This window comes from Oncorhynchus nerka, linkage group LG26, assembly GCF_034236695.1.
Source record: "Oncorhynchus nerka isolate Pitt River linkage group LG26, Oner_Uvic_2.0, whole genome shotgun sequence".
Taxonomy (NCBI): Eukaryota; Metazoa; Chordata; class Actinopteri; order Salmoniformes; family Salmonidae; genus Oncorhynchus; species Oncorhynchus nerka.
The window spans coordinates 48,495,155-48,515,800 of NC_088421.1; the positions used below are offsets into that span (position 1 = coordinate 48,495,155).

A 20,646-nucleotide genomic window follows, 5' to 3' on the forward strand; every position below is an offset into this window, starting at 1 on the left:
TGTCTTGGCAGGATATTTCTGGTGGTACTAGAAAAGAGATCCGGTCCAACATTCTGATATACTATCTTTACTGCTGTACCACCTGCTACAATCATATCACACACACACACATGGACACGGATACACACACACACACACACACACACACACACACAAATGGGGGCAACTCAATATTAGGAAGGTGTCCTTAATGTTTTGTACACTCAGTGTATATTACTAAAGATCTGATCAAACTGCCCAAGCAGAGAGGTTAAAGAAAACGTGAGCTAGCTGATAGCTGATAGCATCCAGATGAGACTAATACAGACTCAACTCTGGGTCAAGGTCCAACGTAAGACATTACAGAGTTATAAACTCAAGCTATAGGAGAGGGTGTTATCTCTAGTAGAGCTAACGATTAGAGAGATTTACTATCTCATTGTGACACGCCTGAGAATATAATACAAGATGACAAACTCAGAAATATAATGTTCTGTTGCTATCAGATGTAAATGAGAAACTTCACTTTGTTCTGGGAGAGATCACTCTGTCTGTCTACCTCTCTCTCTCTCTCTCTTTCTCTCTATACTCTACTGAACTGAACTATCCTCTACTGAACTATCCTCTACTGTACTGAACTATCCTCTACTGAACTATCCTCTACTGTACTGAACTATCCTCTACTGAACTATCCTCTACTGAACTATCCTCTACTGAACTATCCTCTACTGAACTATCCTCTACTCTACTGAACTATCCTCTACTGAACTATCCTCTATTGAACTGAACTATCCTCTACTATACTGAACTATCCTCTACTGAACTATCCTCTATTGAACTGAACTATTCTCTACTGAACTATCCTCTACTGAACTGAACTATTCTCTACTGTACTGAACTATTCTCTACTGAACTATCCTCTACTGTACTGCACTATCCTCTACTGAACTATCCTCTACTGAACTATCCTCTATTGAACTGAACTATCCTCTACTATACTGAACTATCCTCTACTGAACTATCCTCTATTGAACTGAACTATTCTCTACTGAACTATCCTCTACTGAACTGAACTATTCTCTACTGTACTGAACTATTCTCTACTGTACTGAACTATCCTCTACTGTACTGAACTATCCTCTACTGAACTATCCTCTACTGTACTGAACTATCCTCTACTGAACTGAACTATTCTCTACTGAACTATCCTCTACTGAACTATCCTCTACTGAACTATCCTCTACTGAACTATCCTCTACTGTACTGAACTATCCTCTACTGTACTGAACTATTCTCTACTGAACTATCCTCTACTGAACTATCCTCTACTGAACTATCCTCTACTGAACTATCCTCTACTGAACTATCCTCTACTGTACTGAACTATTCTCTACTGAACTATCCTCTACTGAACTATCCTCTACTGTACTGAACTATTCTCTACTGAACTATCCTCTACTGTACTGAACTATTCTCTACTGTACTGAACTATTCTCTACTGTACTGAACTATTCTCTACTGAACTATCCTCTACTGAACTATCCTCTACTGAACTATCCTCTACTGAACTATCCTCTACTGAACTATCCTCTACTGAACTATCCTCTACTGTACTGAACTATCCTCTACTGTACTGAACTATTCTCTACTGAACTATCCTCTACTGAACTATCCTCTACTGAACTATCCTCTACTGAACTATCCTCTACTGAACTATCCTCTACTGTACTGAACTATTCTCTACTGAACTATCCTCTACTGAACTATCCTCTACTGTACTGAACTATTCTCTACTGAACTATCCTCTACTGTACTGAACTATTCTCTACTGTACTGAACTATTCTCTACTGTACTGAACTATTCTCTACTGAACTATCCTCTACTGAACTATCCTCTACTGAACTATCCTCTACTGTACTGAACTATTCTCTACTGTACTGAACTATTCTCTACTGAACTGAACTATCCTCTACTGTACTGAACTATTCTCTACTGAACTATCCTCTACTGTACTGAACTATTCTCTACTGTACTGAACTATTCTCTACTGTACTGAACTATTCTCTACTGAACTATCCTCTACTGAACTATCCTCTACTGAACTATCCTCTACTGAACTATTCTCTACTGAACTGAACTATCCTCTACTGTACTGAACTATTCTCTACTGAACTATTCTCTACTGAACTATCCTCTACTGAACTAAACTATTCTCTACTGTACTGAACTATACTCTACTGAACTGAACTATTCTCTACTGAACTATCCTCTACTGAACTATCCTCTACTGTACTGAACTATCCTCTACTGAACTATCCTCTACTGAACTATCCTCTACTGTACTGAACTATTCTCTACTGAACTATCCTCTACTGAACTGAACTATTCTCTACTGAACTATCCTCTACTGAACTATCCTCTACTGAACTATTCTCTACTGAACTGAACTATCCTCTACTGTACTGAACTATTCTCTACTGAACTATTCTCTACTGAACTATCCTCTACTGAACTATCCTCTACTGTACTGAACTATTCTCTACTGAACTATTCTCTACTGAACTATCCTCTACTGAACTATCCTCTACTGTACTGAACTATTCTCTACTGAACTATCCTCTACTGAACTATCCTCTACTGAACTATCCTCTACTGAACTGAACTATCCTCTACTGAACTATCCTCTACTGAACTATCCTCTACTGTACTGAACTATACTCTACTGAACTGAACTATTCTCTACTGAACTATCCTCTACTGAACTATCCTCTACTGTACTGAACTATCCTCTACTGAACTATCCTCTACTGTACTGAACTATTCTCTACTGAACTATCCTCTACTGTACTGAACTATTCTCTACTGTACTGAACTATCCTCTACTGAACTATCCTCTACTGTACTGAACTATTCTCTACTGAACTATTCTCTACTGTACTGAACTATCCTCTACTGAACTATCCTCTACTGTACTGAACTATTCTCTACTGAACTATCCTCTACTGAACTGAACTATTCTCTACTGAACTATCCTCTACTGAACTATCCTCTACTGAACTGAACTATTCTCTACTGAACTATTCTCTACTGAACTATCCTCTACTGAACTATCCTCTACTGAACTATCCTCTACTACTGAACTATCCTCTACTGAACTATCCTCTACTGTACTGAACTATCCTCTACTGAACTATCCTCTACTGTACTGAACTATTCTCTACTGTACTGAACTATTCTCTACTGAACTATTCTCTACTGAACTATCCTCTACTGAACTGAACTATCCTCTACTGAACTGAACTATCCTCTACTGAACTATCCTCTACTGTACTGAACTATTCTCTACTGAACTATCCTCTACTGAACTGAACTATTCTCTACTGAACTATCCTCTACTGAACTATCCTCTACTGAACTATTCTCTACTGAACTGAACTATCCTCTACTGTACTGAACTATTCTCTACTGAACTATTCTCTACTGAACTATTCTCTACTGAACTATCCTCTACTGAACTATCCTCTACTGAACTATCCTCTACTGAACTATCCTCTACTGAACTATCCTCTACTGAACTGAACTATCCTCTACTGAACTATACTGTACTGAACTGAACTATACTCTACTGTACTCTTCTGTTCTGTACTGTACTCCACTGTTCTGTTCTCTACTGTACTTTACTGTTCTCTACTGTACTTTACTCTTCAGTTCTGTTCTGTACTCTACTGTTCTGTACTGTACTGTTCTGTACTCTACTGTTCTGTTCTCTACTGTACTTTACTGTACTCTACTGTTCTGTACTCCACTGTTCTGTTCTCTACTGTACTTTACTCTTCAGTTCTGTTCTGTACTCTACTGTACTTTACTCTTCAGTTCTGTTCTGTACTCTACTGTTCTGTTCTCTACTGTACTTTACTCTTCAGTTCTGTTCTGTACTCTACTGTTCTGTTCTCTACTGTACTTTACTCTTCAGTTCTGTTCTGTACTCTACTGTTCTGTTCTCTACTGTACTTTACTGTACTCTACTGTTCTGTACTCTACTATTCTGTACTCTACTGTTCTGTTCTCTACTCTACTGTTCTGTACTCTACTGTTCTGTTCTCTACTGTACTCTTCTGTTCTGTACTCTACTCTACTGTTCTGTACTCTACTGTTCTGTTCTCTACTGTACTCTTCTGTTCTGTTCTCTACTCTACTGTTCTGTACTCTACTGGTCTGTTCTGTACTCTACTGTACTCTACTGTTCTGTACTCTACTGTTCTGTACTCTACTGTTCTGTTCTCTACTGTACTCTACTGTTCTGTTCTCTACTGTTCTGTTCTCTACTGTTCTGTTCTCTACTGTTCTGTTCTCTACTGTTCTGTACTCTACTGTACTTTACTGTACTCTACTGTTCTGTACTCTACTGTTCTCTACTCTACTGTTCTGTACTCTACTGGTCTGTTCTGTACTGTACTCTACTGTACTCTTCTGTTCTGTACTCTTCAGTTCTGTTCTGTACTCTACTGTACTGTACTCTACTGTACTCTACTGTACTGTACTCTACTGTTCTGTACTCTACTGTACTCTACTGTTCTGTACTCTACTGTTCTGTACTCTACTGTACTCTACTGTTCTGTACTGTACTCTACTGTACTCTACTGTACTCTTCTGTTCTGTACTCTACTCTACTGTTCTGTACTCTACTCTACTGTTCTGTACTCTACTGTTCTGTACTCTACTGTTCTGTTCTCTACTGTACTCTACTGTTCTGTACTCTACTGTTCTGTACTCTACTGTACTCTACTGTTCTGTACTCTACTGTACTCTTCTGTTCTGTACTCTACTCTACTGTTCTGTACTCTACTCTACTGTTCTGTACTCTACTGTTCTGTACTCTACTGTTCTGTTCTCTACTGTACTCTACTGTTCTGTACTCTACTGTTCTGTACTCTACTGTACTCTACTGTTCTGTACTCTACTGTTCTGTACTCTACTGTACTCTACTGTTCTGTACTGTACTCTACTGTACTCTACTGTACTCTTCTGTTCTGTTCTCTACTCTACTGTTCTGTACTCTACTGGTCTGTTCTGTACTGTACTCTACTGTACTCTACTGTTCTGTACTCTACTGTACTCTACTGTTCTGTTCTCTACTGTACTCTACTGTTCTGTACTCTACTGTTCTGTTCTCTACTCTACTGTTCTGTACTCTACTGGTCTGTTCTGTACTCTACTGTTCTGTACTGTTCTGTACTGTTCTCTACTCTACTGTTCTGTACTCTACTGGTCTGTTCTGTACTGTACTCTACTGTACTCTACTGTACTCTACTGTTCTGTTCTCTACTGTACTCTACTGTTCTGTACTCTACTGTTCTGTACTCTACTGTTCTGTTCTCTACTCTACTGTTCTGTACTCTACTGGTCTGTTCTGTACTGTTCTCTACTCTACTGTTCTGTACTCTACTGGTCTGTTCTGTACTGTACTCTACTGTACTCTTCTGTTCTGTACTCTTCAGTTCTGTTCTGTACTCTACTGTACTGTACTCTACTGTACTCTACTGTACTGTACTCTTCAGTTCTGTTCTGTACTCTACTGTACTCTATTGTTCTGTACTCTACTGTTCTGTACTCTACTGTACTCTACTGTTCTGTACTCTACTGTTCTGTACTCTACTGTTCTGTACTCTACTGTACTCTACTGTTCTGTACTGTACTCTACTGTACTCTACTGTACTCTTCTGTTCTGTACTCTACTCTACTGTTCTGTACTCTACTCTACTGTTCTGTACTCTACTGTTCTGTACTCTACTGTTCTGTTCTCTACTGTACTCTACTGTTCTGTACTCTACTGTTCTGTACTCTACTGTACTCTACTGTTCTGTACTCTACTGTTCTGTACTCTACTGTTCTGTACTCTACTGTTCTGTACTGTACTGTACTCTACTGTACTCTACTGTACTCTACTGTTCTGTACTCTACTGTACTCTACTGTTCTGTTCTCTACTGTACTCTACTGTTCTGTACTCTACTGTTCTGTACTCTACTGTTCTGTTCTCTACTCTACTGTTCTGTACTCTACTGGTCTGTTCTGTACTCTACTGTTCTGTACTGTTCTGTACTGTTCTCTACTCTACTGTTCTGTACTCTACTGTTCTGTACTCTACTGTTCTGTTCTCTACTCTACTGTTCTGTACTCTACTGGTCTGTTCTGTACTCTACTGTTCTGTACTATTCTGTACTGTTCTCTACTCTACTGTTCTGTACTCTACTGGTCTGTACTGTACTCTACTGTACTCTACTGTACTCTTCTGTTCTGTACTCTACTGGTCTGTTCTGTACTGTACTCTACTGTACTCTACTGTACTCTACTGTTCTGTACTCTACTGTACTCTACTGTTCTGTACTCTACTGTTCTGTACTCTACTGGTCTTTTCTGTACTGTACTCTACTGTACTCTACTGTTCTGTACTCTACTGTACTCTACTGTTCTGTTCTCTACTGTACTCTACTGTTCTGTACTCTACTGTTCTGTACTCTACTGTTCTGTTCTCTACTCTACTGTTCTGTACTCTACTGGTCTGTTCTGTACTGTTCTCTACTCTACTGTTCTGTACTCTACTGGTCTGTTCTGTACTGTACTCTACTGTACTCTACTGTACTCTTCTGTTCTGTACTCTTCAGTTCTGTTCTGTACTCTACTGTACTCTACTCTACTGTACTCTACTGTACTCTACTGTTCTGTACTGTTCTCTACTGTACTCTACTGTTCTGTACTCTACTGTTCTGTACTCTACTGTTCTGTACTGTTCTGTACTCTACTGTACTGAGTTCTACTCTTGTGTACTTTAATGTCTAAACTTGTGAAATATAGACGTCTATTATTGGTTCAGATTTGGTCAGGGCTTGACCAACCAAAGTTGGTCTTTGTGACGGAGCTCATTCAAAAACATAACCAGTGTGTAGAATAAAACCCAACTATGCAAAGAGGAGCATATTGTACATTTCTACTATGTTGTACTCATTTAGGATACATCCCCATGAAGAGAATGACATTTATATCCATAATTATGCATTTCTGTAGATCAGGGAGCCATGACGGAATTCCCTTTATGCTGTTACCGGGTGTAAATCCACTTCACTTACTGCAGATCAATGTGTGTGTGTGTGTGTGTGTGTGTGTGTGTGTGTGTGTGTGTGTGTGTGTGTGTGTGTGTGTGTGTGTGTGTGTGTGTGTGTGTGTGTGTGTGTGTGTGTGTGTGTGTGTGTGTGTGTGTGTGTGTGTGTGTGTGTGTGTGTTCCTCAGAGACAGCAGTGAATGAATGTGAGAGTTGTGTTATGGACCAACCAGCTTGGGCTAATGTAATTAAATGCTCTGCCTTGCGGTCACCATACCTTCCTATGCTGGGAGGGAACACCTATACACACATACATACATACACACACATACATACATATACACACATACATACACACACACAAAAACAGAGGTGGCATTAATGTGACTGTGTGTGTGATTGTGTGTGTGGCTGTGTTTGTGTGTGTGTGACTGTGTTTGTGTGTATGTGACTGTATGTGTGTGACTGTGTATTTGTGTGTGACTGTTGTGTGTGTGTGTGTGTGTGTGTGTGTGTGTGTGTGTGTGTGTGTGTGTGTGTGTGTGTGTGTGTGTGTGTGTGTGTGTGTGTGTGTGACTGTGTGTGTGTGTGCGTGTGTGTGTGTGTGTGACTGTGTTTGTGTTTATTTTCCCTGAGTTACAGTTGCAGCTTTGACTGAACCAGGTACGGACACACACACACACACACACACATTGCTCTGCTGGGTAACACACTCGCTACACGCAGCAACGCGGGCTCTCTACACCACTTGAAACTCAATAGGAGAATACAAATCAAAAGAAGTCATTGATAATGTTATTTAACCCCTCCACCACCACCCCTCTGCAGAGGAGAAATATCTTCTTCTTTATACAGCTTTCCTGCTACATATACATACATTTTACATACATGGTACGTTTATATAAATCAGTCACATAAAACTAATACATTACCGAACATCAGCTCTTAAATCCCGCCCCCTCAGCCCATCCCACCTATCACCATAGACCACCCCTCAGCCACTCCCAGCCCATCCCACCTATCACCATAGACCAACCCTCAGCCACTCCCAGCCCATCCCACCTATCACCATAGACCACCCCTCAGCCACTCCCAGCCCATCCCACCTATCACCATAGACCACCCCTCAGCCACTCCCAGCCCATCCCACCTATCACCATAGACCACTCCCAGCCCATCCCACCTATCACCATAGACCACCCCTCAGCCACTCCCAGCCCATCCCACCTATCACCATAGACCACCCCTCAGCCACTCCCAGCCCATCCCACCTATCACCATAGACCACCCCTCAGCCACTCCCAGCCCATCCCACCTATCACCATAGACCACTCCCAGCCCATCCCACCTATCACCATAGACCACCCCTCAGCCACTCCCAGCCCATCCCACCTATCACCATAGACCACCCCTCAGCCACTCTCAGCCCATCCCACCTATCACCATAGACCACCCCTCAGCCACTCCCAGCCCATCCCACCTATCACCATAGACCACTCCCAGCCCATCCCACCTATCACCATAGACCACCCCTCAGCCACTCCCAGCCCATCCCACCTATCACCATAGACCACTCCCAGCCCATCCCACCTATCACCATAGACCACCCCTCAGCCACTCCCAGCCCATCCCACCTATCACCATAGACCACCCCTCAGCCACTCCCAGCCCATCCCACCTATCACCATAGACCACCCCTCAGCCACTCCCAGCCCATCCCACCTATCACCATAGACCACCCCTCAGCCACTCCCAGCCCATCCCACCTATCACCATAGACCACCCCTCAGCCACTCCCAGCCCATCCCACCTATCACCACAGACCACCCCTCAGCCACTCCCAGCCCATCCCACCTATCACCATAGACCACCCCTCAGCCACTCCCAGCCCATCCCACCTATCACCATAGACCACCCCTCAGCCACTCCCAGCCCATCCCACCTATCACCATAGACCACCCCTCAGCCACTCCCAGCCCATCCCACCTATCACCATAGACCACCCCTCAGCCACTCCCAGCCCATCCCACCTATCACCATAGACCACCCCTCAGCCACTCCCAGCCCATCCCACCTATCACCATAGACCACCCCTCAGCCACTCCCAGCCCATCCCTCTATCACCATAGACCACCCCCAGCCCATCCCATCCCTATCACCATAGACCACCCCTCAGCCACTCCCAGCCCATCCCACCTATCACCATAGACCACCCCTCAGCCACTCCCAGCCCATCCCCCTATCAGACCACCCCTCAGCCACTCCCAGCCCATCCCACCTATCACCATAGACCACCCCTCAGCCACTCCCAGCCCATCCCACCTATCACCATAGACCACCCCTCAGCCACTCCCAGCCCATCCCACCTATCACCATAGACTAATTTGAGCAGATATTCCCATATATTTTCGATAGCTGCATATGTGACATAACTCCTCCGTTTCTATTCATAATATCTTTAATAAATATAATACCATTAAAATGTTAGAATGATTTTTTAATTAAATCAGTATATATGAGTTTAACCATTACATTTGTTGTAATATTTGTTTTCAGGAGGATAAAACTGAAATTGTACCCAGCTTTGTACGGCTCGTTTAAGAAAGGGTGATACTTTAAACAAAATATCATTTTCAATTAGTCAGAAATGAGAAGTTGTAATCTGCTTGAAGGCAAAAGAGCAACTTTCTTAATAATCTCCTGGAGAACCATTTTGGGTTTAAGTATAATTTATGTATGAGTGAAGCTTTTAGTGAAAGGTTTAAAGCATTAATATTGAATGATTTTAGGAAATATTTTTTGCTCATTACAAAATGAGTCATCTGGAATAGGCAGTGTCATTAGTAAGTAAGTAAGTAAACTGTGCGGACCAAAGAATGAATCAATGTGATTTTTCCAGATGGATTTTTCCAGATGGATCCAGATTGAGACTGTACAGGGATCCAGATTGAGACTGTACAGGGATCCAGATTGAGACTGTACAGGGATCCAGATTGAGACTGTACAGGGATCCAGATTGAGACTGTACAGGGATCCAGATTGAGACTGTACAGGGATCCAGAATGAGACTGTACAGGGATCCAGAATGAGACTGTACAGGGATCCAGAATGAGACTGTACAGGGATCCAGAATGAGACTGTACAGGGATCCAGATTGAGACTGTACAGGGATCCAGATTGAGACTGTACAGGTATCCAGATTGAGACTGTACATGGATCCAGATTGAGGCTGTACAGGGATCCAGAATGAGACTGTACAGGGATCCAGATTGAGACTGTACAGGGATCCAGATTGAGACTGTACAGGGATCCAGATTGAGACTGTACAGGGATCCAGATTGAGACTGTACAGGGATCCAGATTGAGACTGTACAGGGATCCAGATTGAGACTGTACAGGGATCCAGATTGAGACTGTGATCCAGATTGAGACTGTACAGGGATCCAGATTGAGACTGTACAGGGATCCAGATTGAGACTGTACAGGGATCCAGATTGAGACTGTACAGGGATCCAGATTGAGACTGTACAGGGATCCAGATTGAGACTGTACAGGGATCCAGATTGAGACTGTACAGGGATCCAGATTGAGACTGTACAGGGATCCAGATTGAGACTGTACAGGGATCCAGATTGAGACTGTACAGGGATCCAGATTGAGACTGTACAGGGATCCAGATTGAGACTGTACAGGGATCCAGATTGAGACTGTACAGGGATCCAGATTGAGACTGTACAGGGATCCAGATTGAGACTGTACAGGGATCCAGATTGAGACTGTACAGGGATCCAGATTGAGACTGTACAGGGATCCAGATTGAGACTGTACAGGGATCCAGATTGAGACTGTACAGGGATCCAGATTGAGACTGTACAGGGATCCAGATTGAGACTGTACAGGGATCCAGATTGAGACTGTACAGGGATCCAGATTGAGACTGTACAGGGATCCAGATTGAGACTGTACAGGGATCCAGATTGAGACTGTACAGGGATCCAGATTGAGACTGTACAGGGATCCAGATTGAGACTGTACAGGGATCCAGATTGAGACTGTACAGGGATCCAGATTGAGACTGTACAGGGATCCAGATTGAGACTGTACAGGGATCCAGATTGAGACTGTACAGGGATCCAGATTGAGACTGTACAGGGATCCAGATTGAGACTGTACAGGGATCCAGAATGAGACTGTACAGGGATCCAGATTGAGACTGTACAGGGATCCAGATTGAGACTGTACAGGGATCCAGATTGAGACTGTACAGGGATCCAGATTGAGACTGTACAGGGATCCAGATTGAGACTGTACAGGGATCCAGATTGAGACTGTACAGGGATCCAGATTGAGACTGTACAGGATCCAGATTGAGACTGTACAGGGATCCAGATTGAGAGACTGTGAGACTGTACAGGGATCCAGATTGAGACTGTACAGGGATCCAGGGATACAGGGATCCAGATTGAGACTGTACAGGGATCCAGATTGAGACTGTACAGGGATCCAGATTGAGACTGTACAGGGATCCAGAATGAGACTGTACAGGGATCCAGATTGAGACTGTACAGGGATCCAGATTGAGACTGTACAGGGATCCAGATTGAGACTGTACAGGGATCCAGAATGAGACTGTACAGGGATCCAGATTGAGACTGTACAGGGATCCAGATTGAGACTGTACAGGGATCCAGATTGAGACTGTACAGGGATCCAGATTGAGACTGTACAGGGATCCAGATTGAGACTGTACAGGGATCCAGATTGAGACTGTACAGGGATCCAGATTGAGACTGTACAAGGATCCAGATTGAGACTGTACAGGGATCCAGATTGAGACTGTACAGGGATCCAGATTGAGACTGTACAGGGATCCAGATTGAGACTGTACAAGGATCCAGATTGAGACTGTACAGGGATCCAGATTGAGACTGTACAGGGATCCAGATTGAGGATTTAAGAATAAACTAGAGTCATCAACATACATTGACACTTTAGTTTCTATCCCCTTGATGTTCTTGTTGGATCTCATTTTAATAGCTGGCATTTCAATGGCCATAATAAACAGATATGGAGACAACGGACAGCCTTGTTTTACTCCTCTTAAAAGCTCAATGCATTTTGAGAAGTAACCATTATTTACTATTTTACATTTGGGGTTGCTGTACATAACTTTAACCCATTGTATAAGAGATTCACTAAAATTAAAGTAATCCGGGCATTAATATTTCAATTCTAGTCGTACTTTATCAAATGCCTTTTCAAAATCTGCTATGAAGACCAGACCTGGCATCTTCGATGTTTCATAATGTTCAATTGTTTCAAGTAATTGTCGTATATTATCTCAAAAATTATATTATCTCAAAAATGTCACAGTGGGTGCGAGACCTGGAGAGGCCTACAAGCCACAATGTCTCACACCCACTGTGTAATTTGGTGGAGGATTGGTGATGATCTGGGGGTGCTTCAGCAAGGCTGGAATCATGCAGATTTGTCTTTGTGAAGGACGCATGAATCAAGCCACGTACAAGGTTGTCCTGGAAGAAAATGTGCTTCCTTCTGCTCTGACAATGTTCCCCAACTCTGAGGATTGGTTCTTCCAGCAGGACAATGCTCCATGCCACACAGCCAGGTCCATCAAGGTGTGGATGGAGGACCACCAGATCAAGACCCTGTCATAGCCAGCCCAATCTCCAGACCTGAACCCCATTGAAAACCACCAGATCAAGACCCTGTCATGGCCAGCCCAATCTCCCAGACCTGAACCCCATTGAAAACCACCAGATCAAGACCCTGTCATGGCCAGCCCAATCTCCAGACCTGAACCCCATTGAAAACCACCAGATCAAGACCCTGTCATGGCCAGCCCAATCTCCAGACCTGAACCCCATTGAAAACCTCTAGAATGTGATCAAGAGGAAGATGGATGGACACAAGCCATCAAACAAAGCTGAGCTGCTTGACTTTTTGCTGCCAGGAGGCATAAAGTCCCCCAACATCAATGTGAAAGACTGGTGGAGAGCATGCCAAGATGCAGGAAAGCTGTGATTGAAAATCAGGGTTATTCCACCAAATATTGATTTCTGAACTCTTCCTAAGTTAAAACATTAGTATTGTGTTGTTTAAAAATGAATATGAACTTATTTTCGTGGCATTATTCGAGGTCTGACAACACTGCATATTTTTATTTTATTTTGACCAGTTGTCATTCTCTGCAAATAAATGCTCTAAATTACAATATTTTTTGTTTGGAATTTGTTAGAAATGTTGTCAGTAGTTTATAGAATAAAACAGAAATGTTAATTTTACCCAAACACATACCTATAAATAGTAAAACCAGAGAAACAGTGGTCTCTTAATTTTTTACAGAGCTGTGTTTGGTAATAATGGACAGTATCTATTTATATATACATGGTAATATTGGACATGATCTATTTATATATATACCTGTATATGGTAATAATGGACATTATCTATTTATATATACCTGGTATTATTGGACATTATCTATTTATATATATGGTATTATTGGACATTATCTATTTATATATCTATGGTATTATTGGACATGATCTATTTATGTATATATATGGTAATAATGGACATGATCTATTTATGTATATATATGGTAATAATGGACATTATCTATTTATATATATACATGTATATGGTAATAATGGACATTATCTATTTATATATATACATGTATATGGTAATAATGGACATTATCTATTTATATATACATGTATATGGTAATAATGGACATGATCTATTTATATATATACATGTATATGGTAATAATGGACATTATCTATTTATATATATACATGTATATGGTAATAATGGACATTATCTATTTATATATATACATGTATATGGTAATAATGGACATTATCTATATATATATGTATATGGTAATAATGGACATTATCTATTTATATATATACATGTATTAATAATGGACATTATCTATTTATATATATACATGTATATGGTAATAATGGACATTATCTATTTATATATATACATGTATATGGTAATAATGGACATTATCTATTTATATATATACATGTATATGGTAATATTGGACATTATCTATTTATATATATACATGTATATGGTAATATTGGACATTATCTATTTTATATATATATATATATATGGTATTATTGGACATTATCTATTTATATATATATATGTATATGGTAATAATGGACATTATCTATTTATATATATATATATATGGTATTATTGGACATTATCTATTTATATATATATATGTATATGGTAATAATGGACATTATCTATTTATATATATACCTGTATATGGTAATAATGGACATTATCTATTTATATATATATATATATATGGTATTATTGGACATCATCTATTTATATATATACCTGTATATGGTAATATTGGACATTATCTATTTATATATATATATATATAATATGGTAATATTGGACATTATCTATTTATATATATATATGTATATGGTAATAATGGACATCATCTATTTATATATATACATGTATATGGTAATATTGGACATTATCTATTTATATATATACATATAATATGGTAATATTGGACATGATCTATTTATATCAAATAAATAAATCAAATTTTATTTGGACATACATATATTTATATGTTAATGGTATTATTGGAAATGCTTGTGCTTTATACAATGCATGATAACCATTGGACAGTATCTACTAACAATTCCAAAACTACTGTCTTTAGAAACAAGGGGATCAGGAAGCCCCTATTACATAAGGATATATGAATGAGTGATCTCCTACAGAGCAGCATACTCTCTCTGGTATCTCTCTCCCTCTCTATATACATATGAGATGAGTCTCTCTAGACAAAGTAAACAAAGTGGCATAGTTAAAGTGGCTAGTGACATAAGAATGCTCTCTCTCTCTCTCTCTCTCGATGATCTCTCTACAGTATATACATATGCATCTGAGATGAATAATGTCTCCTCTCTCTCATTATATCTCTCTCATTGTTTCCTCTGGCTACTCTCTCTCTTTCTCATTTCCCTCTCCTCTCTCATTATTCCTCTGGCTGGAGTTAGGTCAATGACATGTTGGCATCAGCCACTCAATGTTAGTGATGGCTGTAAAAACAGATCTACAAGTGGCCTTGAGATAGAAGCTGTCACCAGTCTCTCGGTCTCAGCTTTGATGCACCTGTACTGACACTCACACTTCTGGATGATACACACATTTAAAAACAGGCAGAATGGTTCAGGTGGTTGATGTCCACACATCATCTTTATAGGCCATCCTATAACATCATCTGGTGATAGGTGTCCTGGATAACACATCAGTCTGCCCCCTGATAGATATGGACCAGTAACTCACTACCCTCTGGAGAGCATCATCTGATAGATATAGACCAGTAACCATACAGTATAACACATCATCAGGATAGATCTAGACCAGTGCATCCATACAGTATAACACATCATTTGGTAGATATAGACCAGTAACCATACAGTATAACACATCATCTGATAGATATAGACCAGTAACCATTCAGTATCACATCATCTGTCTGATAGATATGGACAGTAACCATTCAGTATAACACATCTCTGATAGATATAGACCAGTAACATAAAAGTATAACACATCATCTGATAGATATGGACCAGTAACCATCAGCTATAACACATCATCTGATAGTATAATCATCCATACAGTATAACACATCATCTGATAGATATAGACCAGTAATTTTACAGTATAACACATCATCTGATAGATATAGACCAGTAACCCTCAGTATAGGCCATCTCTGATTCTGATAGATATAGACCAGTAACCATACAGTATGTGTCATCATCTGACTTGATGATTGAGTATAGACCAGTAACCATACAGTATGGGTGACATCATCTGATTCTATAGATATGGACCAGTAACCATACAGTATAACACATCATCTGTTGATAGATCAGTAACCAGGACATCATGATTCTGATAGATATGACCATTGTAACCATACAGTATAACACATCATCTGATTCTGATAGATATAGACCAGTAACCATACAGTATAACACATCATCTGATTCTGATAGATATAGACCAGTAACCATACAGTATAATGCATCATCTGATAGATATAGACCAGCATTCTCACATAGGTATAACACATCTTGTCCTGATAGATATAGACCAGTAACCATACAGTATAACACATCATCTGATTCTGATAGATATAGACCAGTAACCATACAGTATAACACATCATCTGATAGATATAGACCAGTAACCATGGAGGTGATATAGATATAGACCTTAACAGTATAACACATCACTGATGATAGACCAGTAACCAGTGCAGTATAACACATCATCTGATAGATATGGACCAGTAACCATACATTGTTTTTAAAACATCATCTGATAGATAGACCAGTAACCATACAGTATAACACATCATCTTAGATATAGACCAGTAACCATCCAGTATAACTCTCCATCTCTCTGATAGATATAGACCAGTAACCTACAGTATAACACATCATCTGATCCTCTGATAGATAGATCTCCTTTCTCTCCTAGTATCCATCATCTAGATCTAGACCAGTAACCATACAGTATAACACATCATCTGATAGATATGGACCAGTAACCATACAGTATAACACATCATCTGATTCTGATAGATATAGACCAGTAACCATACAGTATAACACATCATCTGATAGATATAGACCAGTAACCATACAGTATAACACATCATCTGATAGATATAGACCAGTAACCATACAGTATCTCTCCTTCTCATCTGATAGATATAGACCAGTAACCATACAGTATAACACATCATCTGATAGATATGGACCAGTAACCATACAGTATAACACATCATCTGATTCTGATAGATATAGACCAGTAACCATACAGTATAACACATCATCTGATTCTGATAGATATGGACCAGTAACCATACAGTATAACACATCATCTGATTCTGATAGATATAGACCAGTAACCATACAGTATAACACATCATCTGTTAGATATAGACCAGTAACCATGGGAGTATAACACATCATCATAGATATGGACCAGTAACCATACAGTATAACACTGATTCTGATAGATATAGACCACACACATACACAGTAACACACATCATAACACACATCATAGATATAGACCAGTAACCATATATATACACATCATTTAAGATATAGACCAGTAAATACAGTATAACACATCATCTGATTCTGATAGATATAGACCAGTAACCATACAGTATAACACATCATCTGATTCTGATAGATATAGACCAGTAACCATACAGTATAACACATCATCTGATTCTGATAGATATAGACCAGTAACCATACAGTATAACACATCATCTGATAGATATAGACCAGTAACCATACAGTATAACACATCATCTGATAGATATAGACCAGTAACCATACAGTATAACACATCATCTGATAGATATAGACCAGTAACCATACAGTATAACACATCATCTGATTCTGATAGATATGGACCAGTAACCATACAGTATAACACATCATCTGATAGATATAGACCAGTAACCATACAGTATAACACATCATCTGATAGATATAGACCAGTAACCATACAGTATAACACATCATCTGATTCTGATAGATATGGACCAGTAACCATACAGTATAACACATCATCTGATAGATATAGACCAGTAACCATACAGTATAACACATCATCTGATAGATATAGACCAGTAACCATACAGTATAACACATCATCTGATAGATATAGACCAGTAACCATACAGTATAACATCATCATCTGATAGATATAGACCAGTAACCATACAGTATAACATCATCATCTGATAGATATAGACCAGTAACCATACAGTATAACACATCATCTGATAGATATAGACCAGTAACCATACAGTATAACACATCATCTGATAGATATAGACCAGTAACCATACAGTATAACACATCATCTGATAGATATAGACCAGTAACCATACAGTATAACACATCATCTGATAGATATAGACCAGTAACCATACAGTATAACACATCATCATCATTCTGATAGATATGGACCAGTAACCATACAGTATAACACATCATCTGATAGATATAGACCAGTAACCATACAGTATAACACATCATCTGATAGATATAGACCAGTAACCATACAGTATAACACATCATCTGATAGATATAGACCAGTAACCATACAGTATAACACATCATCTGATAGATATAGACCAGTAACCATACAGTATAACACATCATCTGATAGATATAGACCAGTAACCATACAGTATAACACATCATCTGATTCTGATAGATATAGACCAGTAACCATACAGTATAACACATCATCTGATAGATATAGACCAGTAACCATACAGTATAACACATCATCTGATAGATATGGACCAGCATGTAATAATGGCATCAGGTCGAGGAGACAGGAGACGTGTCACAATCCTCTATCATCAGCATTCTCTCTACACACACACACACACACACACACACACACACACACACACACACACACACACACACACACACACACACACACACACACACACACACACACACACACACTCTCTTTCAACAGTAGCCTAGATATGCACAAGGACATAAAACACTACTTAACAACCATGCACTCTGTTATCAAATATAGACAAAATAAACGGGAGGAAGACAAGGAGGAGATGAAAATAAATGGCCGTCATTACAAAATCACCGTCAGTTCTCTGGAGTTTGGGACAACTTTTGTATCCTGTGAAAACCATAGAGAGGAAGTGTACACGTGCGCTACTAAATACATACACAGGCACGCACGTACGCACACACTCGGTCTTTCAGACAGACCTCTATCCCTCCTTCTCTCTCTCTTTCTCTCTAAATTAATCTTTAAACTCCCACCTAAGCCTGTCTGTGGCTATATTATCCCACCCACGAGTCTACCACTGTATCAGAGACTGCACCAGACACACACACACACATACTGATAGCGCCCGACAGTAGCCCGCAGTAATAGACTGGCTGGTCACTAGAAAACTGCCACAGGTCAGACGTAAAAGCAGCGTAAGAGCGCGTTACCAATAGAAACCAACTCTACATTAAAGTAGACCTATCCGATTAACGGTGTCGCTCTCTCACGCTCTCCCGTGGTCCATTATCACACTAGTCTAATATACCACGGTCATTTCTAAAGAGTGGTTAGTTTACACCAGTTTATCAACATCTATGGGTAACAACAGCTAAGCAACATCTTTGTCATCCAAATACACGCGGACTTCTTGCTTCGTCTGATGACAACAATTCCAGCCTTCCTACCCTACAATACAATACAATAAACCACGCGTAGTGGAGGATGGTAGCATATCAAATGAATGGTAATCACGCTAGTCGTTATCTTTTTTTAATCGTCGTTAAAATGACTAAATAATAGGCAGACATAAATTCGCTCCCTACTCTTACCGGTTGTTGCTTGTGTCGGACAGCCGTTTTCCCAAGCGGAGGTTGGTGATGCCTCTTTGGCAGCCCGCTCCGGGGGTACTGCCTGTAGGCTTTGTGGATGCCCCCGACTTGGTCCCTCTTCTCCCGCCTACTATTGGCACCTTCGCCCGCTTCTTCCCCGGTATCCAGGGTACTAAAGTTCCACACGATCAGCGTCTGAACCAGGAGAACTGTCAGCGCGACTATCAGCGCTGATTTGGAGCGGCGAGCCAGCTTGCGACCGCACATATTGCCCACCATATTTCTCACTCTCCCTCTCTCTCTCGGATCTCAAGCTGCGAGCTGCCCCCGTCGGGTAAGCGCTGACAGCAGGGGTGGCTGAGAGGGTTTCAGCGCCGCCTGCGTCTATGGATTGGAGCTACTGGCAGGGACTAGAGAGCGAGAGAAGGGTGGGGGGGGGGGGGGGTTTGGCTGAGGTTTGAGATGAGGAGAAAGAGGAAGACTAAGAGAGAGGACACTGCGCACTCTTGTGGTGTTGTTCATACATGACCTCCTATTTAAACGTCTAGTTTAGACCAGGGATCAGCCTGCTACTGGTGCTGGACAGCAGGTTTTTGTTCCAGCCCTTCCTCTGACACCGCCTGGTATAGAGGTCCTGGATGGCAGGAAGCATGGCCCCAGTGATGTACTGGGCCGTTCGTACTACCCTCTGTAGTGCCTTGCGATCGGAGGCCGAGCAGTTGCAATACCAGGCAGTGATGCAACCCAGGATGCTCTCGATGGTGCAGTTGTAGAACCTTTTGAGGATCTGAGGACTCATGCCAAACATGGAACTCTCCAATGTATCTCACTGGAACTCTCCAAGTTATCTGTGTGTGTGTGTATGATCTAGGGTGAGAGCGAGATAGAGGGGGAAAGGGAGGAGGAGAGAGAAGGGCAAGAGAGGGGAGACCCATGTGGCCTGTGTTTTCCATAGTTAACCTGGTTTGACTCCTACTGGGAGTCTCTCTGTGCTGAGAGGCAGAACACCAAGAAAACAAATAACAAACAACTCAACCACTAACTGGAAAGACAAGAAGAGGAGCTTGTCTTT

The 20,646-nt window shown here is 40.6% G+C and overlaps 1 protein-coding gene across 1 annotated transcript in view; it reads right to left on the reverse strand.

The window, feature by feature from the left end:
* The window catches only part of LOC115127941 (xylosyltransferase 1-like), a 65,549-nt gene extending 45,592 nt beyond the window's left edge, over positions 1–19,957 (reverse strand). Inside the window, exon 1 of the mRNA XM_065010842.1 lies at positions 19,575–19,957. Coding sequence (XP_064866914.1) covers positions 19,575–19,853 — 279 coding nt within the window. The 5' untranslated portion in view covers positions 19,854–19,957. The remainder of the gene's footprint in view (positions 1–19,574) is intronic.
* Between the last annotated feature and the right edge of the window lie 689 nt (positions 19,958–20,646).